The sequence below is a fragment of the Salvelinus sp. IW2-2015 genome, linkage group LG4q.2 (genome assembly GCF_002910315.2).
Source record: "Salvelinus sp. IW2-2015 linkage group LG4q.2, ASM291031v2, whole genome shotgun sequence".
In the NCBI taxonomy this organism is placed as follows: Eukaryota; Metazoa; Chordata; class Actinopteri; order Salmoniformes; family Salmonidae; genus Salvelinus; species Salvelinus sp. IW2-2015.
Genome location: NC_036843.1, coordinates 7850247 through 7876700, shown reverse-complemented (window position 1 = coordinate 7876700; position 26454 = coordinate 7850247). Strand labels below are relative to the sequence as shown.

Genomic DNA, 26454 nt, shown 5'->3' with positions numbered 1-26454 from the left:
AGCAGGTGTGACTGAAAGTTTATTATCAGAAGGTAATATATATAACCATAAACTCTGTAAACAACTGTCTATAACAATAAACCATACAGTAAATACAGTGCCTTTGGAAAGTATTCAGACCCCTTGACTTTTTAACACATTTTTGGTTACGTTACAGCCTATTCTAACATGGATTAAATGGGGAAAAAGTCCTCAGCAATCTTACACACAATACCCCATAATGACAAAGTGAAGTATATTTAAACCTTAAAAACAGAAATACCTTATTTACATAAGTATTCAGACCCTTTGCTATGAGCTTTGAAACTGAGCTCAGGTGCATCCTGTTTCACTTGATCATCTTTGAGATGTTTTACAACTTGATTGGAGTCCACTGTGGTAAATTCAATTGATTGGATATGATTTGGAAAAGCCCACACCTGTCATATATAAGCGTCACACAGTTGACAGTGCATGTTAGAGCAAAAACCAAGCAATGAAGGTCGAAGGAATATGTCCCGGTCATGCGCGAGACAGGATGTGCGTCGAGGCACAGATCAGGCAAGGGACCAAAACATTCTGCAGCATGAAAGTCCCCAAGGAACACAGTGGCCTCCTCATTCTTAAAATGACCTTGTGGAACCCACCAAGACTCTTCCTAGAGCTGCTCGGCCCCGGCCAAACTAAGCAATCGTTGGAGAAGGGCCTTGGTCAGGGAGGTGACCAAGAACCCGATGGTCACCCTGACAGAGCTCCAGAGTTCCTCTGTGGAGATGGGAGAACCTTCCAGAAGGACAACCATCTCTGCAGCACTCCACCAATGAGGCCTTTATGGTAGAGTGGACAGACGGAAGCCACTCCTAAATAAAAGGCCATGACAGCCCGCTTGGAGTTTGCCAAAAGGCACCTACAGACTCTCAGACCAAGAGAAACAAGATTATCTGGTCTGATGAAACTAAGGTTGAACTCTTTGGCCTGAATGCTAAGTGTCAAGTCTGGAGGAAACCTGGCACCAACCCTCCGATGAAGCATGGTGCTGACAGAATCATGCTGTAGAGATGTTTTCCAGTGGCAGGGACTGGGAGACTAGTCAAGATCAAGGCAAAGATTAACAGAAAAAAGTACAGAGAGATCCTTGATGAAAACCTGCTCCAGAGCTCTCAGGACCTCAGACTGGGGCGAAGGTTCACCTACCAACAGGACAACGACCTACTGTAATCACACAGCCAAGACAACGCAGGAGTGGCTTCAGGACAAGTCTCTGAATGTCCTTGAGAGGCCCAGCCAGAGCCAGGACTTGAACCTGATCGAACATCTCTGGAGWGACCTGAAAATAGCTGTGCAGCGACGCTCTCCATCCAACCTGACAGWGCTTGAGAGGATCTGCAGAGAAGAATGTGAAAAACTCCCCAAAACCAGGTGTGCCAAGCTCGTAGCGTCAAACCCAAGAAGACTCAAGGCTGTAACCGCTGCCAAAGGTGCTTCAACAAAGTACTGAGTAAAGGGTCTGAATACTTATGTAAATGTAATATTTTTAACACATGAGCAAAAATMTATAAAAAACAGTTTTTGCTTTGTCATTATGGGGTATTGTGTGTAGATTGGTGAGGGGCAAAAACTATTTAAACAATTTTAGAAAAAGGCTGTAACCTAACAAAATGTGGYAAAAGTCAAGGGGTCTGAATACTTCCCGAAGGCACTGTAATCCATAATGCAGATAAAGTTCCTTCAGTGACATAATTAAGTACGAAATTGTAATTTAATAAACACATAAATAGATAACATCACTGCTACTAACCACACAGACGCTGGTAAAGATAGTCTCCCATAGTGAGAGTAAGTCTACCTAAGTTCATCAGAATATAATTGACACAAAGCCAGCATCACYGCCTACTCCTCTGTTCTGATCACAGTTTAAACTTCTACCTTTCCTTKATTTAAAGTTTCTCAGCAAATTACAATCACGAAATAGATTTTGTGCTCTCATGTACATAAAGCCAATCTCTGAAATGTGTGGGGGAGTATCAAATTAATAAAGCCCAGTCCAATTGAACTGTGACAGATTGACTTATCCACTCAATTCAAGTAGACTGAGAGAAAGCCACTTCTCGCCACATTATACCTAATTCGTCAATCTAATTGTCTCTTTCCTGTAGTCAAATGACCAAATCCCCCTCTAGTGGSCTCATGGGTGGAATGTTATTCATCTTTTTCATAATTTCATAATTAATAAACATGAACAAAATGTAAACGCAGAAAAAACAGTTTCTATGTCAAACGGTTTTGTTATATTTCAGTCTTCTGTGATGTATATAAAGTGTAATATTCTGATGCAAACTCAAAATGTAATACATCTCTGACATGGTACAGGTGTCTTCTTTTTTTTAAGCCCATAACCATGTGTGTGAGGTGGTGCATACTTTTGTTTCAAAGTAGATTTGTTGAAGACTACCAAGAAACACTGTGACCCTGATTTAGCCCACTGCAGTAAAAGGTTAAGSCAGAAAGAGAACCACTTGAGGCTGTGACAATATGACTTAAGTAAGAGGTAGAGGCATGTGTTCCTAATATCCCAAATGTGTACTGATCTCTATATTGACTCATTGATAACTCATTATCATTACAACTCATTGATAACTTTCGGTTATAGGCCTATCCAATTTGTATCCCATACTGTAGTATCAACACCTCTAACATGTCACACCTGATGTTCTCAGATATTGACCACATACAGAGGAAAGGAGAAAGGTCCAGGAGCATGTCTACCCCAGGAAGACATTTCCATAGAAGCCCACCCCATCTTGCTGCTTCTCCCCAGCCTGGTCTATCTGCTCAGGGAAGTGGGACCCCACACACACGTTCACAGCCTCCCGCAGATCAACCGGAAGTGACCTAATCTTCTTCTCATACTCCGCCAGGGCCTCCTGATTGAGCTGCAGATAGGTGGAGGTGAGAGGTCAGAGAGAGCAGGAGAGAGGAAGAGGTGAGAGTTGAAAATGCCTCTATTTGCACTGTATAATTATCCTTTATAGATGTATATGTTATCCAAAGGGCAAGGTGAATTCATCCACGTCTTTCATTTTGGACACATGGTCAACTGGAAAATCTACTGTGTAATCTATACGTTCATCAAAGAAAAGATTCCATACAATGTTCACACATCAATATCTGAACTATACTGTATCTGACACAAGTTAGATTTAATCAAATGTGTGATTAGTCTACCAGTAGGCTTATAGGACCTGTTCTGTGCATGCTGAAGACAGTATACATCATGCATCATTACATGTGTTATGTCATTTACATATTGGATGTTGATTTGCCTGGATGTACATTCTCTTCAAATAACATTTATGACAACCACCATGTTATACCCATACATGCATACGGATACGTGTGGACAGGTGTGTATGTGTARGTGCGTGTGCATTTGCGTGTGTGTGTGTGCCAGACCTGYGTTCAAATACATGTGTATTTGATTATTTGTTATTTCAATACTTACTTTCTGTGTATTTTTGTATTTTCTAATAATGTGTCCCAAATCAATTACTTATATTGGAAGTATTTGAATGTTTTTTCAAATAATTTCCTATAAATAGCCTACTATTTGAAAAWYWWTTCAAATACTTGCTTAATATATTATTTCAAATACTCCTAGGACCTAGGTTCCAATGCATGGGACTATTTGTTTGTATTTGAAAATACTCTGTGTAATTGAGTATTTTCAAAAAGATGCCAATGCTTTCAAAGTGAATTTCCAAATACATTCCAATATTCAACTGCTTGTATTTTCAACCACAAAAATATGAATACTTACTTCAAAATATATGTGAAAGTCATTTAAATCTTTGAAATAGTATTTGAACCCAGGTCAGGTGTGTGTGTGTGTGTTTATTTGTTTACAGTACCTGATTGGCCATGCCTTTGATCTCGTCCAGTGTGGCTGTTTGTCTCTTCACGAGAGCATCCTGCTGAGGACTGCTGTCTGTGGACTAGAAGAGTACAGTACCAACACATGTCAATGAGAGCAGAGGCTTTGTATGGCTGTGTGTGTGTGCACCGAGAAAGCGTAAATGCTTGAAGGAAAGGAAGAGTATGAGAGAGAGACACAGAGAGAGAGATGAGGAGAGAGAGACACAGAGAGAGACACAGAGAGAGAGATGAGGAGAGAGAGACACAGAGAGAGACACAGAGAGAGAGATGAGAGAGAATACGTAGAGAGAGACACAGAGAGAGAGATGAGGAGAGAGAGACAGTGTGAGAGAGAGACACAGAGAGAGAGATGAGGAGAGAGAGAGACACAGAGAAGAGAGAGAGATAGGAGAGAGAGAGCAGTGTGAGAGAGATAGAGGAGAGAGAAGAGAGAGAGAGAGATGAGGAGAGAAGAGATGAGGAGAGAGAGACACAGAGAGAGAGACAGTGTGAGATATCTTGTACAGTGAACCCAGGAGGATCCAACCTGAGAGGAGATCAACACTGTTGGGTCACAACAGATTGGACCAATTCCAACAAGTGCTCTTTACGCTGTTATCACATCATAACCCCTCTCAGAGACTCATGAAAGAGACAAAAAATATGCTTTTAAACCCTCCTTCGTTGAGGTGTTCAGATCAACCTGGTTGAACTGGTGTGAAAGGAGCAGAGTAGAAGTGATGTGCTTGTGGACAGTTGGGATGACTCCTGATGAGCCAACATGGTAAACAGCTGAGGAGAACAACACCACCTCTCTCTCAGTGAGTCATCTCTCCACTCTACATGTGCTCCGTCCTCTCTCTGAGGTGAGTGAGTGCTCTGCTCCTCACTCAATTCAATGTGTGTGTGTGTGCTCTTTTTTTGTGTGTGAGAGCGAGAGAGCACATGCACGTGGGAGTGTGTGTAAACAGAGAGGGTGGTCATGTTAATGAATCAGACACTTTTGTGTACGGTACACTTCTGTAAAAGCTCTTTAGCTCAGTGTAACCATAGTTACTCTCCCAGTCTACCACAGTAGATGGACAAATGAGAATGAAAACCATGTGAATTTCTCTATATGGATGTGGAAAGTACTGCTTTAATTACAGAGACACGTGTCCAGGTGTTGCCATTAAAGTATAGACCTGAGACATCTAGAATAGCCGGGACTATTTTATCTCAAAAGGAATATACTTGCCACTGTATCAGTCTGGGCAGACTCCTCAGCCAGGTCCACGCTCATTGCCCTTTTCAGCCTAAGTATAGAGAAATATATATATATATTATGTTACCATTAAACTATGTAGTCTATGTCTATGACAAAGTTSTTCCAACTCAGAACACAGCAGCACTCCAACCTCCATTTAAAGCTCTGTATACTCTGCATATGAAAAGGTTTGGCATGGGCCCTCAAATCCACAAATAGTTATACAGCTGCACCCTTGAGAGCATCTTGAGCATCTTGACTGGCTGCATCACTGCTTGGTATGGCAACAGCACCGCCCTCAATCGCATGGCGCTACAGAGGATGGTGCGGACCGCCCAGTACATCACTGGGTCTGAGCTCCCTGCCATTCAGGACCTCTATACCAGGCGGTGTGAAAGGAAGGCACGGAAAATCATTAAAGACTCCAGCCACCCAAGCCACTGACTGCTCTCTCTGCTTCCACATGGCAAGCGGTACCGGTGCATCAAGTCTGACACCAACAGGTTCCTGATCAGCTTCTATCCCAAATCCAAAAGACTGCTAAATAGCTTACAGAATCGCTACACGGATGATCTGAGTTGACCCTTGTATTTTATTTACATTTTTGCATTTTTGCTACACTTTTCTGACCCTGTAAATAACTTCTTCATTTCTTGTGTTCTTATTTCTAATTATTGTGTGTTTTTGTTTTACCTTATGTTATTTTTAATGCTACATGGATTACTGCATTGTTGGGTTTGGAGCTTGCAAGAAAGGCATTTTACTGTACTTGTGCATGTGACATTAACACTTGAACCTTGAACCCTGTACTGTTTGTACTGTACCAGTACATCGAACAATGACAGAATCAATGAGTAAAATTAGCGCCCTTTTATGTGATTCCATTAGCACACATTCAGCTCACCTTGCCTTGTCTGAACCTGAGCGCTTTGACTGCCCTTTCTTCTTTGCCTCCTTCGATTCACTTGGGGAGGAAACAGAGAGCGCACGTCACTGGGTGTGATTTTAAGGCCATTCAAGTGAAAGCCTCACTCAGCCCATTACATGAAAACTCCCACTCAAAAAAGTGTCTTATGCAGCTGGGCTGTGTGACCATGGTCCAGTTCATATTTTCTAAGTGAAAAAGGGTCAATAAAGTAGTCCAGTGTCTGTTTGATGAGTTAAAACAGAGGCTTTCTTATCCCTCATATTGCTGTTTGATCACCTGGTGGCTAATGGCAGGCATTAGATAACCTTCTGCCAGCTGGGGAAACTGGATAACACTCACACACACTCTCTTTTCTCACACACACACACTCACTTGCTCACTCACACACCGTCGCTCGCATACACACATATACGCACAGACACACACACACACACAGATATAGGCACAGTCTTTCTCTCTCTCATACACACACACACATATACGCACAGACACACAGACACATATACGCACAGACACACACACACACACACAGATATAGGCACAGTCTTTCTCTCTCTCATACACACATACACACACACACTTCAGACCAGCATAAATCGCCTGAGGTCCCTGAATAACCTGGTCCCCGAGGTCCCTGAATAACCTGCAAGGATGGCTGAATCATTTATTACTTCAGTTATTGTCTTTGTAAAAGGTCAAATACTTTCCCTGTCTAACACACACACGCACACSCACACGCACACACACACACACACARACACACACACACACACACGCACACACACGCACACACACGCACACACACGCACACACAAGTAACTGCCTAAATAAAGGAAACACCAACATAAAGTGTCTTAATAGGGCATTGGGCCACCATGAGCCTACAGGACAGCTTCAATTTGTCTTGGCATAGATTCTACAAGTGTCTGGAACTCTATTGGAGGGATGTGACACCATTCTTCCACAAGAAATTCCATCATTTGGTGTTTTGTTGATGGGGGTGGAAAACACTGTCTCAGACACCGCTCCAGAATCTCCCATAAGTGTTCAATTGGGTTGAGATCTGGTGACTGAGAAACACACACACAGCCTTTAAACCCCCTATGCTCCTTGAGACCCCTCTTTCATAGTCACTGAGATCTCTTCTAGCCATGGAGGCCAAAATAATGGGGAACTGGGCATTGTTATACATGACCCGAAGCATGATGGGATGTTCATTGCTTAATTAACTCAGAAGCCACACCTGTGTGGCAGCACCTGCTTTCAATATACGTTGTATTCCTAATTTACTCAAGTGTTTCCTTTATTTTGCCAGTTAGCTGTATAAGTTCCTTATATTTGCTATATATCTAGAGATCCTGCATTTAGGAAGGCAGAAGGCTACTGTGATGTGTGTTTGCCCACCTCGCCAGAGTGTTGAGTTCACTGATGTGTCTCTCTGTGGCCATCTCCAACAGTTTGGCTAATCGCTGTCAGTCACAAAGGAAACAAGATGCGTCAGTGACAAAGTGGCAGCTCTACCAACAGCAAAACAGACCTAGTGGAAGTTACCCCTGAAATGTGTTAGAGATCTGATAAACAGCATGCAGTGTATGCTGTTAAACTTCAGACAGAAATAAACTACTGAAACACAACTTTTGCCATGCATTTCCATGCATTCTGAATGAATGTGATTCTGACTGTGACTCCGGCTGAATGTGATTCTGACTGTGACACCGGCTGAATGTGATTCTGACTGCTACTATCACACACTCGATTGACCTTCCGGGCCAGGGGAGTCTATTCCCTGAGTGGTGAGGTCACAACCTGATTGACCTCTATCTGATGCAGATCCAGAGCTTATGCTAAGAGCACCCCAGAGCACCTGGCTGTGATGGATAATCAATACTGTGCTACAGGCCTGGTCCCAGCCATCAGCTGAAGGCAGGAAGTGAGATTCACTCTGAGGTTAGTTAGGTGCATGGTGGTGGGGATTAAACAGAATCTTACCTCAACTGCTTATCCAGTACATAGATGAAATGTAAAAAGAAAGGCATCCTTGAATAAYAGTATACAGTATGTTTATACAAATAACTATCAATAATATCCTTAATATCAAACCGACTCTGGCAGGTAGAGTTGGTCTGTACTTAACTGTACCTCAGTGGCATGCTGCTCCTTCCTCTTCTTCAGCTGATCACACTGCTCCACCCACAGAGCTTTGAGCTCCACCTGCAGCCTTTCCTTCTGCTCCATCACCCTCTCCACCCTGGGGCCYGGCTCTGCCGTTTCACCCCCTCCCCTGGGGGACACAGTCAAAACGTCAGGGACCAGGCACTGGACATGACATGACACTAGACGGTACAAGAGAGTCTGTCTGCTGACCCCTGTAATACCCAGGGGTCTACCAGGGGCTCTACCAAGGGGCTCTACCAGGGGGCTTTGKACATCACTGCCTCACATGGAGGTCTGTTACTTCATCCCAGCAGCAGTATGGCTAATCGCTGTTTTTTATTATCATGCTTTGGAATGTAGTATTTTATTGTGTTTTGTATTGATGTTTGTGTTTGTATTCTGCAGGGATCATTCGAAAAAGAGATTGMTCTCAATATGACACCCTGTTAAAATAAAGGTTCATAATAAAATAATAAAGTACGATTGTAGGGCCAGGGTTTTTTTTCCTGATAATGTGACCTGACCAGGGCCCCAAGTTTAACTGGTCAGGATACGAGGATAGGAAACACTGCTGTCCCTGGTATCAATAATGTGGTTGGCACTTTGACAGTGCATAATCATGGTTTTTCCAAGAAAGGTTACTGGGTAAGTCTGCCGAGTGGCYCAGCGGTCTAAGGCACTGCATCTKAGTGTAAGAGGCGTCACTACAGTCCCTMGTTCAAATCCAGGCTGTAACACATCCGGCCGTGATTGGGAGTCCCATATGGCGGCGCATAATTGGCCCAGCGTTGTCAGGGGTAGGCCGTCATTGTAAATAAGAATTTGTTCTTAACTGACTTGCATAGTTAAATAAAAAATAAAACAATTTTTTATGTCTTTGCAAGTTAAAAACATATCTTCATAGAGGATATCATTATCCCTTCATTAATTGCTCTACCAAAAAAMAACTATAAATAAAGAATATTCCAAATCTCCTTGAAACTAATMATTATTGGTCTAAWTATAATTATTGTTAATTAAACTGGCCAACAGAAAAACAACTTGATTACATTTGGTGTGTCTGCCACCACCTAGTGGATGAGATGGGAATAAGATGAACACAAGGCTAAAATAAAATATAAAAAGACTGTATTCCATTACTCTTTCTTCTTCATGGAGTTCTTCTTCTTGAGGGCTTTGAAGGTGTCGCTGTATTTCTGGATCAACTCCTCCCCTTTCTTCTGGAACTTCTTCTCCAGCTCCTTCATGTCTTTCTCCTGTCTCTTGGTGACCTTCAGGAAACTCTTGTGCTGTAGGAGCTCCTCACATGGAACTGTGGATGGCTCTAAAAGAGGAGAAGAGGAAAGGGGACAATATGGTTGMAGGTTGTCAGATTTTACACTGCTCCTATTTTTTCTGATATACAGTACCAGTCAAAAGTTTGGACTCACCTACTCAGGGTTTTTCTTTATTTTTACAATTTTCTACATTGTAGAATAATACTGAAGACATCAAAACTATGAAATAACACATATGGAATCATGTAGTAACCAAAAAATATATTTTACATTTGAGATTCTTCAAAGTAGCCAACCTTTGACTTGATGACAGGCTTGCACACTTTTGGCATTCTCTCAACCAGCTTCATGAGGTAGTCACCTGGAATGAATTTCAATTAACAGGTGTGCCTTGTTAAAAGTTAATTTGTGGAATTTCTTTCCTTCTTAATGCGTTTGAGCCAATCAGTTGTGTTGTAACAAGGTAGGGGTGGTATACAGAATATAGCCCTATTTGGCAAAAGACAAAGTCCATATTATGGCAAGAACAGCTRAAATAAGCAAAGAGAAATGACAGTCCATCATTACTTTAAGACATGAAGGTCAGTCAATGCGGAACATTTCAAGAATTCTTCAAGTTTCTTCAAGTGCAGTCGCAAAAACCATCAATGTTATGACGAAACTGTCTCTCATGAGGACCGCCACAGGAAAGGAAGACCCAGAGTTACCTCTGCTTTTATTCTTTATTTTTATTTAACCTTTTACTAGGCATGTCAGTTAAGAACAAATTCTTATTTATTCTTATGCAGAGGATGAGTTCATTAGAGTTATCAGCCTCAGAAATTGGAGCCCAAATAAATGCTTCACAGAGTTCAAGTAACAGACACATCTCAACKTCAACTGTTCAGAGGAGACTGCGAGAATCAAGTCTTCATGGTCGAATTGCTGCAAAGAAATCACTACTAAAGAACAGCAATAAGAAAATACTTGCTTGGGCCAAGAAACACGAGCAATGGACATTAGACAGAGTGAAGGAAAAGCAGCCAAGTGCTCAGCATATGTGGGAACTCCTACAAGACTGTTGGAAAAGCATTCCAGGTGAAGCTGTTTGAGAGAATGCCAAGAATGTGCAAAGCTGTCATCAAGGCAAAGGGTGGCTAGTTTGTGGAATCTAAAATCTAAAATATATTTTGATTTGTTTAACACTTTTTTGCTTACTACATGATTCCATATGTGTTCTTTCATAGTTTTGATGTCTTCACTATTATTCTACAATGTAGAAAATAGTAAAAATAAAGAAAAACCCTTGAATGTTTAGGTGTGTCCAAACTTTTGACTGGTACTGTATGCATTWAATTTTTTAAAGTATATTCTGGACATAGAAGAGTCACTGGTGTTACCTTCTTTGTTATCTGGAGGAGTGGAGTCCTCAGGTGTAGGATCGGATGAGCTGGGCTCAGATGGAGGGACAGGAGCTATAGCAGGGTCGGCAACAGGAGTGGACTCAACATCTGGATCAGGGGTAGGGACGACATTGGAGTTCACATCAAGAGTGGAGTCAACATTTGGGGTGGGGTCGACGATACTGTTGGGGTCTGTACAGGTAGTAGAGTCAACCTTAGGGTCAGGGGTCAACTCTGTGGCTAGGACAGCCTCTGGGTCCACATCAGGGTTGTTAGAGAGGCCCTCAGGCTCTGGAACGTGCTCTACACTCTGGATGGGGCCAACAACAGATGGCTGAATGATTGGAACAGGTTCAGCCTCCACACTGATGGTGTTTGCGGGAGACGATGAGTCCATGTTGGGTTCAGGCTCTGGAGGGGCCTCTTCAGGAGTAGGTGGAGTATCCGGGGTACCAGTGGTAGTATCAGCTTCCTCCARCGGAGAGGAAGCTTTAGTCTCAGGCTCTAGTGAAACAGCATTGGCAAAGAGCTCAGTGAACTACAAAACAACATTACTTTTCACACACTTTGCACTCAAATTCTAGTGAATAGATAACTTGGCCCTACCAACAGGAAACAGCCTCCTTTACCTCTTTCTGTATATGTAGCCTTCTCTCCAACAGTCGGTATTACGTTAACAAGGGGCATCTCGTATGGGGAGATGTAGTCTGCTGATGACTGCGGGAACAGAGCACAAGAGCATCAATCCCATAAGAAAGACTTTATAAAACCACAAATCCCTTTTCAGTACTTAAGCCATTTTCAGTAAGCATCTCACTATGGACATGCTTTGTTGTAAAAGGACGAGGACCTTGGGAGTGAAACATGTCATTTTCACGTGGATCAATGAGTTCTGTCTTGGAATTGATTTACCTCTGTCGTCTTTGTTGTCTTCTCAGAATTTTTTGTTGGGTTGAATAAGGCATCTGTGAAATCTGGGACAGAATAAGACAATACAGAAGAAATTACACCACGTTATAGTCGTGTTTCATAATCACTCTCAGTGCAAAATAARCATTTACTCTTAAAACACCATCTATAGGCTTAAATCTTACCTGCCCAAATTAGGCATAAGCATGCAAATTAAAATGATTTGGTGCGTTTTCTGGAAATAGGAACTGAAAGTAACTGTACTGTACCTGCAAAAGCAGCAGGGATGTAGTCCTTGACCTCGATGTACACAAAGAGAGCTGGCAGAGTGAGCGGCATGTTGCTCTCACTGCGCAGACAGATGTGCTGGAAGCCTGCAGAGCACAAACCCCATGAATCAATCAGACAAACGCAGAAGCCTTCTGGCGCAAGGTCTACTTCAATCAGCCTCATGCTCTGGAATTCTGGGCAGATGTCAAATTTTAAACCCAGGTAGAAATAGGTAACAATTTACATGAAATTGCTCTTATATCTGTGTAGTAAATCTGTAATCACTAAACACTGTAACAACACCATGTTCATAGGAGAAAGGTATTGTAACATGTTATCAAACAGACCTGACTGAAGGGCCTCGATGGGGATGATCCTGTGGCCCAGAAACTTCCCTCCCTCCTCGTGAACCACGACCCTGAGAGAGGCCATGTCAGGCAGCAGGATCTGTCCACACAACAACAAGCTTGACCCTGCTGACATGCATTCGACAAGGCAAATTTGTTTGCTTATAAAAAATAATAATTGAACGAATATACCTTCTCAAAAACAAAGGGCTCTTCATTCCAAACTGGGTTAATGGCGTTCGGTGTGGTTGACCACCTGGTCCGGTACTTCTTCTTGGGGTCTCCTGGCAACCCAATGATCTCCACCTCTACGCCTGTCTTCACACTCTTGTCTGACAGGAACTGGCCTGAGTAGATCTGAAGGGAATTATGATAATGGATATACAGTGTACTGTATACTATAACCTTTAGAAACACATGTAGGCCGAGATTAAATAAGGAAGAAAATACAGCTGACAGCAGGCCTGTACACATATCACAAAACAGACAGGAATATTCAGCCAAGGGAACAAACAGAGAGAGAGAGAGAGAGAGAGAGAGAGAGAGAGAGAAGAGAGAGAGAGAGAGAGAGAGAGAGAGAGAGAGAGAGAGAGAGAGAAGAAGAGGGAGAGAGAGAGAGCGAGAGCGAGAGCGAGAGCGAGAGCGAGAGAAGAGAGAGAAGAGACTAAGGATATCAAAACAAGTGGGAGGAAAGTAGCCCCGAGCTGCAAACAACCAGCTGAAGCAGCTCTCCCAAAGTTAAACCATGAATAATGATCCAGAATGAAGTTTGATAATGACCATAACAGTCATATAATTACATTATAACTCACACATTTTAGTCCTATCATTTTTAAATGAACTGTCTAAATAACCTGCAACCAAAACCTAAAGCAAGAATAGTGAATAGTGCTGAGGTCTGCTGCTCTCTCTGTGAGGTTGGCGTAAACATGCCTTGATGGTCAGTGTGTTGGCCACGATGGTGTCGATCCTTTCACAATAGGGGTCAAACTTCTTGTCACTACGGCGGAGGAGGTCATGCTTGAGGAGGTAGCCTGTCCTCCCGTTGAATTCAAATAGAGACATGTTGTGCTGCATTGGGAAATCTGGGGGGGAAAAATGACATTTTCAGAACATTTCACAATTTCAAAACATGTTACTTCATTACTGCATTATAACACAAATGTSAGATGGATCTGTCTTTTTATGGCATGTGCAGTAGAGCATTGTGCAACGCAAAACAGTGCAACACTGACCTCCAGTGGTGGATATAAGAAACGCTACTCACTCTCCAACTCAGAGTACAATTTCAGGAAACAAACTGCACGTGTGCCTTATCATGACTAACAACAATAATGGGAACAATCAGAAGTTGTCACACCAGTTTGCCAGCCATAAACTAATACCAATCCCAGACAGCTGATATAGCTTAACCCATAGTTTGGTAGTTGAGCGCCACCATCTGGCAGCCAGCATTCCAGAAGGGCTGAGGACTGTAGTTGGAAGAGTCCATTCTGGTTCCTTTAGGGTAAATCCTACTCATCTGCCTCTTGTTGTATCTGGGTTGTCATGCTAAGGAAGTTTGCATTCACAAATGTGACAGAAAATGATGATTATTTATTAGTATTAGAATTTGAGAGTAATTCAATCAGGGCTAAAGAAACAGTTGTCAAAGGATACTCCACAAACTCCACTGCAGTCTTGGAGATCATGCTTTCCCCTTTGGTCTCCACAAAAGATGAGATGAGGTAGCTCTTGTTTTTCTCTGTCCACAGGAGAATGAGAGTGATCAAGCAGAATATTAGTTTCCATCAGCAACAACAACTAGATAAACAGTAACATTTACATTGTGTAAAGTTTTATATCATATAACGTTATTATTTTAAAACTGCTCCTTCTTATTTTTGTAGAGGGACAAGTTACCCTCATCTAACCCCTGCCGCAACTTAGCATCAACAAATCACAACTTACTTCGGGAGTTATCAAAAGAGATGAATTTGGTGGGCTGGATGTAGTTGACAATAGCAGACATCTCCTCATACGCTGTCACTTCCTGTCCCGCTGTACCCTATAGGAGGATAGACAGGAAGTTGGCTCCTGTCTGAAACATCTACTGACATAGAAAGAGGCTTAGAAACACCATCTTGCCATACCTCGTCCGAGTTCTTCATCTTCTCCTCATCCTGGTCTTCATCCTCCTGCTGTTCTTCATGGTCATCAGTCATGGTCACCTCCTCCCCGGTCATGGTCACCTCCCCTTCTGGACATAAGACACATACAGCCTCAATACTTACTACAACAATGTGGCTGCAACATTATCTGGAGGATTAATACAGTACAACCACCATACAATGTCATTTGGTTTGTGTCCTGTACTACAAACCAGTCACACACTGGTCCTCAGGGTTAGTAGGGCCTGTCTGGTTGGGCTCCTGGCCAGCGCTAGCTGTGACTATGGGCTGCTCTGATCCTTCTGTCTTCTTGGGACAGGCCTGGCTGGGCTTCCCATGGCTGCCCTTCTTGTTCTTGATCAGGATCTTCCCCATGAGCTCTGCTGGGCTGGGGATCTGCAGACCTGGCTTCATCTGCTCAGTCACACACACATGGGAGAAAACACACTTCAGGGAAGGAGGCCAGGCACACACGCACACACACTCAGGTGGCAACACACATACTTGTGCTCTGTTCAGGGAAGGTAAATATTGGTTAGCTTAACACATAAATCAGTGTAGAAGGCTACAGAGGCTCATAAGAGTCAACTGTAGTAGTCATGTGAAACAGGAAAAGGTGGTGAGGGTGAAGGTTCGGTCTTTAAATTCATTAAACTGAGGACATAGACCGTATATATACAGTACCAGTTAAAAGTTTGGACACACCTACTCATTCAATGGTTTTTCTTTGTTTGTACTATTTTCTATATTGTAGAATAATAGTGAAAACATCAAAACTATGAAATAATACATATGTAATCATGTAGTAACCAAAAAAGTATTAAACAAATCAAAATATATTTTATATTTGAGATTCTTCAAAGTAGCCAACCATTGCCTTGATGACAGGTTTGCACACTCTTGGCATTCTCTCAACCAGCTTCAAGAATTTGTCACCTGGAATGCATTTCAAATAACAGATGTGCCTTGTTAAAAGTCAATTTGTGGAATTGCTTTCCTTCTTAATGCCTTTGAGCCAATCAGTTGTGTTGTGACAAGGTAGGGGTGGTATACATAAGATAGCCCTATTTGGTAAAAGACCAAGTCCATATTATGGCAAGAACAGCTCAAATAATCAAAGAGAAACAACAGTCCATCATTACTTTAAGACATGAAGGTCAGTCAATACAGAAAATGTCAAGAACTTTGAATGTTTCTTCAAGTGCAGTCACAAAAACCATCGAGTGCTATGATGAAACTGGCTCTCATGAGGACCTCCACAGGAAAGGATGACCCAGAGTTACCTCTGCTGCAGAGGATAAGTTCATTAGAGTTACCAGCCTCAGAAATTGAAGCCCAAATAAATGCTTCACAAAGTTCAAGTAACAGACACTTCTCACATCACATGCTTCACAGGAGACTGTGTGAATCAGGCCTTCATGGTCGAATTGCAAAGAAGCCACTACTAAAGGACACCAATAAGAAGAGACTTTGGTTCAACCACTTTGTCTTTGTGAGTGTAGGTGAACCGATGATCCCTGCATGTGTGCTTCCCACCGTGAAGCATGGGAGAGGTGTGATGGTGCTTTGCTGGTGACACTGTCAGTGATTTATTTAGAATTCAAGGCACACTTAACCAGCATGGTACCACAGCACTTCTGAAGCGATATGCCATCATCTGGTTTGCCACATAGTGGGGCTATCTTTGTTTTTAACAGGACAATGACCCAACACACCTCCAGGCTGTGTAAAGGCTAATTGATCAAAGGAGAGTGATGGACTGCTGCTCAGATGACCTGGCCTCCACAATCCCTGACCTCAACCAAATTGAGATGAGTTTGGGATGAGTTGGACCGCAGAGTGAAGGAAAAGCAGCCAAAAAGTGCTCAGCATATGTGGGAACTCAAAAGACTGTTAGAAAAGCATTCCAGGTGAAGCTGGTTGAGAGAATGCCAATAGTGTGCAAAGCTATCATAAAGGCAAAGGGCGGCTACTTGAAGAATCTCAATTATAAAATATATTTTAGATTTGTTTAACACTTTCTTTCTTACTACATGATTCCATATGTGTTATTTAGAATGTAGAAAATAGTAAAAATAAAGAAAAACCCTTGAATAAGTCCAACTTTTACTGGTACTTATATATATATATACACAGCTATATACAGTGGGGAGAACAAGTATTTGATACACTGCCGATTTGCAGGTTTTCCTACTTACAAAGCTGTAGAGGTCTGTCATTTTTATCATAGGTACACTTCAACTGTGAGAGACGGAATCTAAAACAAAAATCCAGAAAATCAACATTGTATGATTTTTAAGTAATTAATTAGCAATTTTATTGCATGACATAAGTATTTGATACATCAGAAAAGCAGAACTTAATATTTAGTACAGAAACCTTTGTTTGCAATTACAGAGATCATACGTTTCTGTAGTTCTTGACCAGGTTTGCACACACTGCAGCAGGGATTTTGGCCCACTCTCCATACAGACTTTCCAGATCTTCAGGTTTCGCGGCTGTCCGCTGGGCAATACGGCTTTCAGCTCCCTCAAAGATTTTCTATGGGTTCAGGTCTGGAGACTGGCTAGCCATTCCGGGACGTTGACGAATGCTTCTTACGGAGCACTCCTTAGTTGCCCTGGCTGTGTGTTGCGGGTCGTTGTCATGCTGGAAGACCCAGCACGACCATATTCAATGCTCTTACTGAGGGAAGGAGGTTGTTTGGCCAAGACTCGCGATACATGGCCCCATCATGCCTCTCCTAAACGGTGCAGTCGTCCTGTCCCTTTGCAGAAAAGCATCCCCAAAGAATGATTGTTTCCACCTCCATGCTTCACGATTGGGATGGTGTTCTTGGGGCTGTACTCATCCTTCTTCTTCCTCCAAACACGGCAAGTGGAGTTTAGACCAAAAAAGCTCTATTTTTTCTCATCAGACCAGACCTTCTCCCATTCCTCCTCTGGATCATCCAGATGGTCATTGGCAAACTTCAGACGGGCCTGGACATTCGCTGGCTTGAGCAGGGGACCTTGCGTGCGCTGCAGTATTTTAATCCATGACGGCGTAATGTGTTACTAATGGTTTTCTTTGAGACTGTGGTCCCAGCTCTCTTCAGGTCATTGACCAGGTCCTGTCGTGTAGTTCTGGGCTGATCCCTCACCTTCCTCATGATCATTGATGCCCCACGAGGTGAGATCTTGCATGGAGCCCAGACGAGGATGATTGACCGTCATCTTGAACTTCTTCCATTTTCTAATAATTGCGCCAAAAGTTGTTGCCTTCTCACCAAGCTGCTTGCCTATTGTCCTGTACGCCATCCCGCCTTGTGCAGGTCTACAATTTTATCCCTGATGTCCTTACACAGCTTTCTGGTCTTGGCCATTGTGGAGAGGTTGGAGTCTGTTTGATTGAGTGTGTGGACAGGTGTCTTTTATACAGGTAATGAGTTCAAACAGGTGCAGTTAATAACAGGTAATGAGTGGAGAACAGGAGGCGTTCTTAAAGTAAAACTAACAGGTCTGTGAGAGCCGGAATTCTTACTGGTTGGTAGGGGTGATCAAAATACTTATGTCATGCAATAAAATGTAATTAATTACTTAAAAATCATACAATGTGATTTTCTGGATTTTTGTTTAGATTCCGCCTCTCACAGTTGAAGTGTACTATGATAAAAATGACAGACCTCTACATGCTTTGTAAGTAGGAAAACCTGCAAAATCGGCAGTGTATCAAATACTTGTTCTCCCCACTGTATTTTAGCTTTATGGCACCTGGTTTCCAAGCGGTCTCCCGTCCCAGTACTAGCAGGCCCGACCCTGAAAAGGCGTGCTCAGCGTGGTATGGCCACAAGTGTATTTTTTTACACCATTTTCTCCTCGCGTTAGGTCTCTTGGCTCTTCTCTGCAAGAGTTCGAGTCATGCGTCCTCTGAAACATGGCCCTCTGGCTGCCCACTTCTTACACACTGCCGCCTTAACCCGGATGTCATACGCACCAACGTGTCGGAGGAAACACTGCTCGCTTAACCCGGATGTCATACGCACCAACGTGTCGGAGGAAACACTGCTCGATTGACGACTGGAGTCAGCTTGCAGGCYCCCAGTCCTGTCAAAAGTAGTCGCTAGAGCACGATGAGCCAAGGAAAGCCCCACCGGCCAAACTCCCTTACACGGAACAGCGCTGGGCCAATTGTGCGCTGTCCTATAGGGCTCCCGGATCGAACGCCAGGCTATAGTGACACCATGGAAACTTAGGGACACTATGTTTAACAGATGAAAAGTAATATGGCTTGTCTATGAATGGATATGACTGAGACAAATGGACTTGTCAGTTCCTAATAGACAGTCCCACTCACAGGGTACTTGTCCAGAGGATCCGTTAGCAGCATATCTCCAAATATGGTCTTACAGTAGTTAGCCATTTTCTCCTGCTGCTTCACCCTGGAAAAACATAATACAGCTTCAATGATAATCAATTATTGTCTACATGCAGGTTACAGGCTCAATCATATGATATAAATAGTCACATGATATTAAGAACCCAAATAAATGTTTGTGATGGTAGGGGCACTGCTTTTTTGGTATGGCGAACGCTAAACTTGCATATTTTTAATTTGAAAAGAGGAGTGAAATGCATTGTCTTACGAGTCCACATGGTTCTCAAAGGAGAGGATGACGGGGTACTGTGACGTCTTGAAGGCGCTTTCCGCGATGGCCTCAATCACATCCTGTCACACAGACAAACAGACAGACCAATCTGGACTCTGGGACATACTATGTAGACACACAGCATGACTGGCAGTATCAACACAACTCTATCAGACCCAGCTAAACGAGCTGGAGGCAGGCCAAACATCATCAAGGCTGGAGGAAATCCGTGTTTGACAGTAAACAATGCTGAGGCGTTTGGTTTGGTCTGTGTGCCAGTTAGAGCGGAGCTCTGGATGCCCTTAAATGGCAGTGTTGAGTGAGGGGCCCAGGGGACGTATGGTGTGGTGTTCTAAGGCTGCCGTGCTGCACGCGGGCTCCAGTGCCCAGGCCCAACATGACACTCTGCGCTGTGTCTCTATTGACACCTGCTGGCAGAGCCACAAAGGAAGCTGTCACTGTGAGACGTAAAGCAGGGGCCGCTTCCTGGGGCACTGTTACTGTAGGTGCTTTGGTCTGGACTACCGTTGCGTAACAGTAACAMTCAGGGCCCGGCATTAGTGACACTATCTCTGTTGTCTGTGAGTCTTAATGAATCAGGGCTGTGTTAATGGGGACTGCAACAGTGGTCACAATGGGTCAATGGTGTACATTTAGTTAGATGCTTTGTCTTTGGTTGGRACGCACCATATTGGATCAGTAGGACTGTTCTCTAGCATTGAGTTGAGGCTAAGGCTAGAATCCCCCAAAAAGAGGTTGTATATTCCTTTGAAAATGTATGAATATTTGGTTTACAGCACTATTGCACTGTCCAGCACTGAGAGATGAGGGCTGACTGACACCTGACCTTGAACAGAATCTCAGTTGTCATGGTGAAGCCGTGGGTGATGATAGGCTCCTCATCCGGTGGTTTTCCCTTCCAGCAATCCAGCTCCAGGCAGCGGCAGCCGGCCAGCAGACACTGGCGGTACATCTCTGGAGACGACACGCCGGAAAACTGACCAGCTGTGGAGGAATCACAACATTTTTGGGGGTCATTTTACACTTTAGAGACACTCAAAAACGCATTAAAACCACAGTCTATAAGATTTCCAGTKATTTCAATTAATGAAATAACCAGAAAGGATTGTCAATGATCATTCAGCCATTGTCTTTCTATTGCTTCTACTACTAGCTCTGGGCTCACATTTTCTGATAAGAAAAATAGGCATTTCCATTTGCATTGCTCTGAGTAGCCTTTGATACAACCTTGTGTACCATAGCTTTGTTGAAATGTGTGAGAGTTTAAAGACTGTTCTCATCTCACCCGTCAGGTATGTGTTATGGGAGGACTTGATGAGGTAGTGGGGCAACGGTTGGCTCATGTCCTGACACTTGGCCAGCTTGTCCAYTATGACCACAGATGTCTCAGGCCCCATCAAGTAGAACAGCAGACCTTCCGGAGAAATCTGACCTGTAGAATAAGATACCTGTATATTATAACAGTGTTACACATCTCTCTTCTATAAAACACTGGATTTAGAATACAGTAACGATTGGGAATACAGTGTAATCAATGATGAAGATTGGCTAATACAGTAGTAATGTGATGATTTAGGCTTCTATGTTAGTTCTTCTGTCCTGACCTTTAGTAATCAAACTSTATCTATGTGTCTCTTACCTCTGTTGGAGTTGGAGGAGCAGGGCTCATACTTCTCGATAAGGGCCTTCACCTGGTCAGGTCTYAACCGGGGGAATAGCTCCTCATTGAGGCGGGAGTCACGCTGCTTTTCGTTGATGAACTTGGCCAGGCTCTCCTTGGTCATGTAGGGCTTAGCCTTGGCAGAGCTGGAGGGACAATCAGCCGTGACAATCACATCAACAGCATCTTACATCAGCCAGGGCCCAGACAAACCCTGAGCCAGGGAACTAATGCATGAGCTGGACACTCGACCGACCAACCATTGAGGAGAACATGATGACAATTACACCTGGCATCACCTCATGCCTGTATTCTCCAATTGGTAGGTATGAATGTTACTTACTAGGATGTGAAGATCTCATAGATCTCAGGCCGGGGACAAAGACTCATCAGGAAGAGCTTGAAAGCAGCTTCAGTGAAGACGTCCGGCTTCATAGTGTCACCCTGAGAGAACACACAACAGCCTGTCACATTATGACACTTMACTGAAAATAATTCATGATACACCTTTAAAAAGGACTACGATAAGTACTTGGACTACATGGGTGCAGACCCCAGAATTGTGACTGTTGAAAAACACAGGGGTTTCTCTCTGACCTTTCCTTTGGGGAGGTGTGCTGAAGCTAGAGCTCCCTCCACCCTCTTCTTATCAGCTGGAAACATCTTGTAAATACTGAGGGTGGAAATAAAGACAACTAATGAGAGGCTTGAATGTAGTTTAAATTGACTGAATCTGTTCAACTGTTGTACACTGGTAGAYAAAAGGGTTCCAAAAGGGTTCTTCAGCTGTCCCCATAGGAGAACACTTTTTGGTTCCAGGTAGAACCCTCCATGTAGAACCCTCCTATGGGGACAGCCAAAGAATAGCACCTTATTTTCTAAGAGTGTAAGTGTAAAACCAATTCTACATGACATTGTCTGTTACTCACTTTTTGACAGGGATCTTGCCATCCTTATTGGTCTGAAGGGAGATGCGGACATACCTAGAATGGAGAGGTTTATCAACAAAAAAAAGGCKTCTAATTCACAGGCTAACAACATAGAGAGACCGGACCATATCCACTCACATTTTCTCCATGAAGACTTGTCTGCATGCGTTGTTCCTCGATGGGTTGTAAGCAATGGACAGGATATCAGCAGCCCAGTTCTACAACATCACACCATAGCTGCATGAAACAGCTGTCTGGATTTACTACTTGTCCTGATAATATTGTTWTATTTGTGACCACTAGGGGGCATGGAACTGATCTGTGCTTCAGGAAGAGAGAGTCACGCAATGTTGACTGTCTATCAATTGTTATTTTCATTAGAGTTTATTAAAACCGGATATTGTAGTCGTAAACTCAAAAAGAGGGCAAGGACAGAGGCTGCTTTGTGGTGGAAATGAAGGCTTATATGTTAGTGGTTGACCTGAGGATAGAGCTACAGAGCCAGTATGGAATCAGGCAACGAATATCACTTAAACAAATGTTGGTGGTAAGGTGATGCTGATAGGTATGTAAACATCGAGAGTAAATTTACCTATCTCATTATGTTTAATATATATATATATTATTGACACTTAATCATTTGAAGTTATGTTACATGCAGTACGGGCAGTATAAGCTCTGGTTATGTCATGTTGCTGTAAAGAAGATGGAACGATGTAAGGATTATTAGTGTGTATTACCTGTGTCACTTTCTCCTTGTAAGCAAAGAAGTTGTGGTAAGTCAAATTCACCATGTCAGGGCCTGTGACAACAGTCAGGGTTTTGACTAGATGGTCGCTGTTTGGAAAATCCAGGTTGAACACATTCCTGACTTTAGGGTGCTGTTGATGAGAACGGACAGACATTTGTAAAACCTCAATTCCAGTGACCACAAGTAATTGTTCCTATGTACCTATGTTATCGCAATGTCTGTTTGGAGAGAGGGAAATGAGGCTGCTGCAGCCTGGTGTCTGTTTTCCATACACAGGACGCCTGGGAGCTCAAGCCTGACCAGGCAAATCAGTGCATGCAAACTCCAGACCAGAGCTGAGAAACATGAGAGCAGCAGCTCAGCAGAGGAACTGGGGAGTTACTATGTCCTCAACTACTACAGTACAAACAGATCAATGATGCTACATGCTACTTTGTTTTGATACAGTATCCATGGCTTATAGAAGAGCAACTGCTCTCCTTGACGGCAACACATAAGACAGACTGCATCGATAGATGGCACACCAGCTATGGGGATGATGTTGTTTATCCCCCAGGGAATTGCTGTGATCTCCCCCAGTAGTAGGGAGTAATGGCTGCATACTGAAACTCTCTATGGAGACAGCTCAGTGTGGGAGAAAGCAGTGGGAGAAATTCAAACTGTCAAACTCAATCATCTCTCTACAGCTTGATCTGCAGCACAGAAATCACACAGCTGGGCTCTCGCATTGGCTGCAATCACATCACTAACACTGTGTGTGTGTGTGTCTGGGTGTGTGTGTGTCTGGGTGTGTGTGTGCACTGGCATTGTGTTTATTGCTGATTTTGCAATGCAAATTCCCCCTCAATCATACAACACACTTCCAAATGCATGCAGAGGTTTTTACAGACAAACAGATAGAGAATGGTTGTATTGAGGGGATCACGCAGCAGTGAAATCATTATAGCTCTTACATAATGGTACTTACTTTAGGAAGTTTTGCATATTTTCCTGATCTGGTATCTCTGATGTTTGCAACATCCAGGAACTCTGTCTCCTAGGAATGGGGAATTATAAAATGAAAACCCACTGAGTGTACAAAACATTGAGGAAACCTTCCAATTATTGAGTTTTTTCCCTCAGACTAGCCTCAATTTGTCGGGGAATGTTGACTCCAATGCTTCCCACAGTTGTGTCAAGTTGGTTGGATGTCCTTTAGGTGGTGGACCATTCTTGATACACACAGGAAACTGTTGAGCGTTAAAAACCCAGCAGCGTTGCAGTTCTTGACACAAACCGGTGCACCTCGCACCTCGCACCTACTACCATACCCCGTTCAAAGGCTCTTAAATCTTTTGTCTCGCCCATTCACCCTCTGAATGGCACACATACACACTCCATGTCTCAATTCTCTCAAAGCTTAAAAATCCTCCACTACATCTACACTAAGTGGATTTAACAAGTGACATCAATAAGGGATCATAGCTTTCACCTGGATTCACCTGGTCAGTCTGTCATTAAAAGAGCAGCTGTTCTTCATTTTTTGTACACTCAGTGTAAAGTAGAACCCACTGCATACTGAGAAAACAAATTATATCTTTCTATGATAAAACAATTATTATTTTATGATTGCATCAAGAGATAGGCTTCACCCATATTAAACTGTAATATGCTTTTCTATTACTTGCATGAATACTCTGTATGGAAGCTCCCACACTGTAAGCACACGTGTGTATTTAAGCCTCATTGGGTATCAGAATGTACTGCAGACCAGAAGGTGCCGAGAGAGAGGAGAGAGAGAGGGAAAGAAAGACAGAGCAAAAGAGAGAGAGAGAGCGCTATAGTAAAGAGAAAGAGAGAAGAGAAGCCCAATGAACATTGTTCTGAATTCATCTTTGCAGCGCAGCAGGCTGGTAAAACCCACATCAGCTTCAATCAATACAATCCACAAGGCTGCTGGGACTGTGAGGCGCAATGCAACGCTCTAAACCATTCCTCCGCTAAATCTAATTCACTGTTAACATACAGTACATTGTGGTTACAGCGGTTGAGGCTCTAAGTCATCCCACAGCCTGACGGACCCCATTCTAGAGCTGTGGAGCCTGAGGCAGCCAGAACACATTTCATATGGTCTGGATTTAACACATAAGGATCTAAACTGCTCAACTAAGCAACCATTCAGATTATATAAGGTGGCAATATTTACTCACTATAACCCAATTATTTGGCAGTAATTATCTCATTGTGCAATGTCTGTAGATGTACTGTAGCTACAGTCAGACACAGGTAGGGATGACAAGGGAGGAGGCACCTTACCTTGCTTTGTGTTACCTTACCTTGCTTTGGTTAGTCCAGTAGAGGTAGTAGCCCTTAGGGTCCATCTTCATGGTGACAGGCACAGTCTTGGTTGACTCCTGATTGAGGAGAAATACATTTTGAGTTATTGCAAACCTTATCACAGAACTTATACTTGGCCCAGCTAGTTTTGTGACAGAGCTATAGCTCAGGGTCTTGAGAACAACCAACTTGTATTATTTATAGAGGCAACACTGTAAATTGTAATGGATGTTTTACATCAATGGAGTCTTTGTAAATGTAATGTATTTTGGAGAGATCTTTCTATGATTCTCATTCAAAGTGAACTAATTAACCTGTTTTCAATAGAAGATTATCTCCAGGAATTTACTGCACTTTCAAGAGTAGCCAACTCACCTCTGACCATTTGGTAAACCTGTCTCCTTTGACCAAGTAGAGTTTGACCTCTGGTGGCTCCAGAGTATATCGTCTCTTGTCCATTGTGTTGGTCCCTCTATTGTCTCCTCTCCTGTTGTGTGACTGGTGGAGGTGACCGACCCCTCTACACCATGGAGCTGACCAGTGACTGATCAACCCTACCTGTACTCTCACTGTGCCCTTGGAGAGATGTACTGTAGCTACAGTCAGACACAGGTAGGGATGACAAGGGAGGAGGCACCCCAACAAATATGCATTGCAAATGAGCCCAGCAATAAAAATGACATTATTTGACTTGGTGAAAGGGTTGTCATAAAATCTAACTTAAATAGTGTGACACTGAATGCACAAAATGTTTGATGATGATATGAATTAGTATTCTGTTTACAAATCTAATTTATTTTGATCACCCCTTGCCACTGGCAAATAATGACTGAACTTCCATGGACCTGAGCTTTAATTTAGTCTGTTAATGTTTTTCCTCTTCTCCAGACACATATTTTACAACCCAATCACAGCATGCTGCTGGACATAACAATCAGTTCCCAAATGTAGACTGCATACTGTACAATATTGAGAGACAATTGCCAGGATGCTTGGTCTATCTGTGATGGATTACTGATCTAATGGTATGTTGATTTTAATTTGCTTTTAATAATGTGGTGTAGAGAAATTAAATGTACTGTATCATGTTAGATGGCCAGAGGTGGCAGAGAGGGCACTGATTAATGCTGATTCATTGCTTCTGACTGTTCCCTGTAATTTGTATGATATGCAAATATCCACTTGAGAGCAATACTTTAGGAAAATTGCATAGGGATAGGAGGACCCAAGTTACATAAGGACAGGAGTGTTTGTGGTAGGCCTAGTAATAATGTCTTACTTACATTAGATCAAATAGAACATTATATTAGATCAAATACCACATCATTCACACTTTTCAAGGGGAAACTTGATGTATGGCAATATTTCCAAGGCAGCAATAAAAGCATACAGTATGTACAACATACAGTATCCAGCATTTACACTGTAGAGTTTCTAAGTCAAAAGTACCTGTATGTGATTCATGACCCAAGCCCAGCTCAGTTACCCCCTACCATTGTGTCGCTGAGTCATCATAATGCTTTGGCAAATGTACATTATAGCAGGGGCATTGGTAGACGCCATGTAATTAATCTAATGTATGTCCCTCTAACTGCC

General features: G+C 42.9%; 1 protein-coding gene across 1 annotated transcript; it reads right to left on the bottom strand.

The window, feature by feature from the left end:
- Positions 1 to 672: 672 nt before the first annotated feature.
- Positions 673 to 25345, bottom strand: plcb2 (phospholipase C, beta 2). Its single transcript, XM_023986241.2, has 32 exons — positions 25234 to 25345; positions 24858 to 24935; positions 23510 to 23578; positions 22532 to 22672; positions 21930 to 22009; positions 21792 to 21845; positions 21460 to 21535; positions 21206 to 21306; positions 20842 to 21008; positions 20488 to 20634; positions 20029 to 20186; positions 19179 to 19261; positions 18890 to 18974; positions 14767 to 14968; positions 14537 to 14643; positions 14355 to 14451; positions 14064 to 14148; positions 13818 to 13942; positions 13338 to 13489; positions 12597 to 12761; positions 12405 to 12504; positions 12057 to 12161; positions 11791 to 11852; positions 11508 to 11595; positions 10876 to 11382; positions 9360 to 9543; positions 8205 to 8346; positions 7470 to 7534; positions 6042 to 6101; positions 5121 to 5186; positions 3888 to 3966; positions 673 to 2912 (listed from the first exon to the last, which is right to left on the bottom strand). The coding sequence occupies exons 1-32, from the start codon at positions 25315 to 25317 to the stop codon at positions 2742 to 2744; spliced, it is 3885 nt and encodes a 1294-aa protein (XP_023842009.1). The 5' UTR covers positions 25318 to 25345; the 3' UTR covers positions 673 to 2741.
- Positions 25346 to 26454: the final 1109 nt, after the last annotated feature.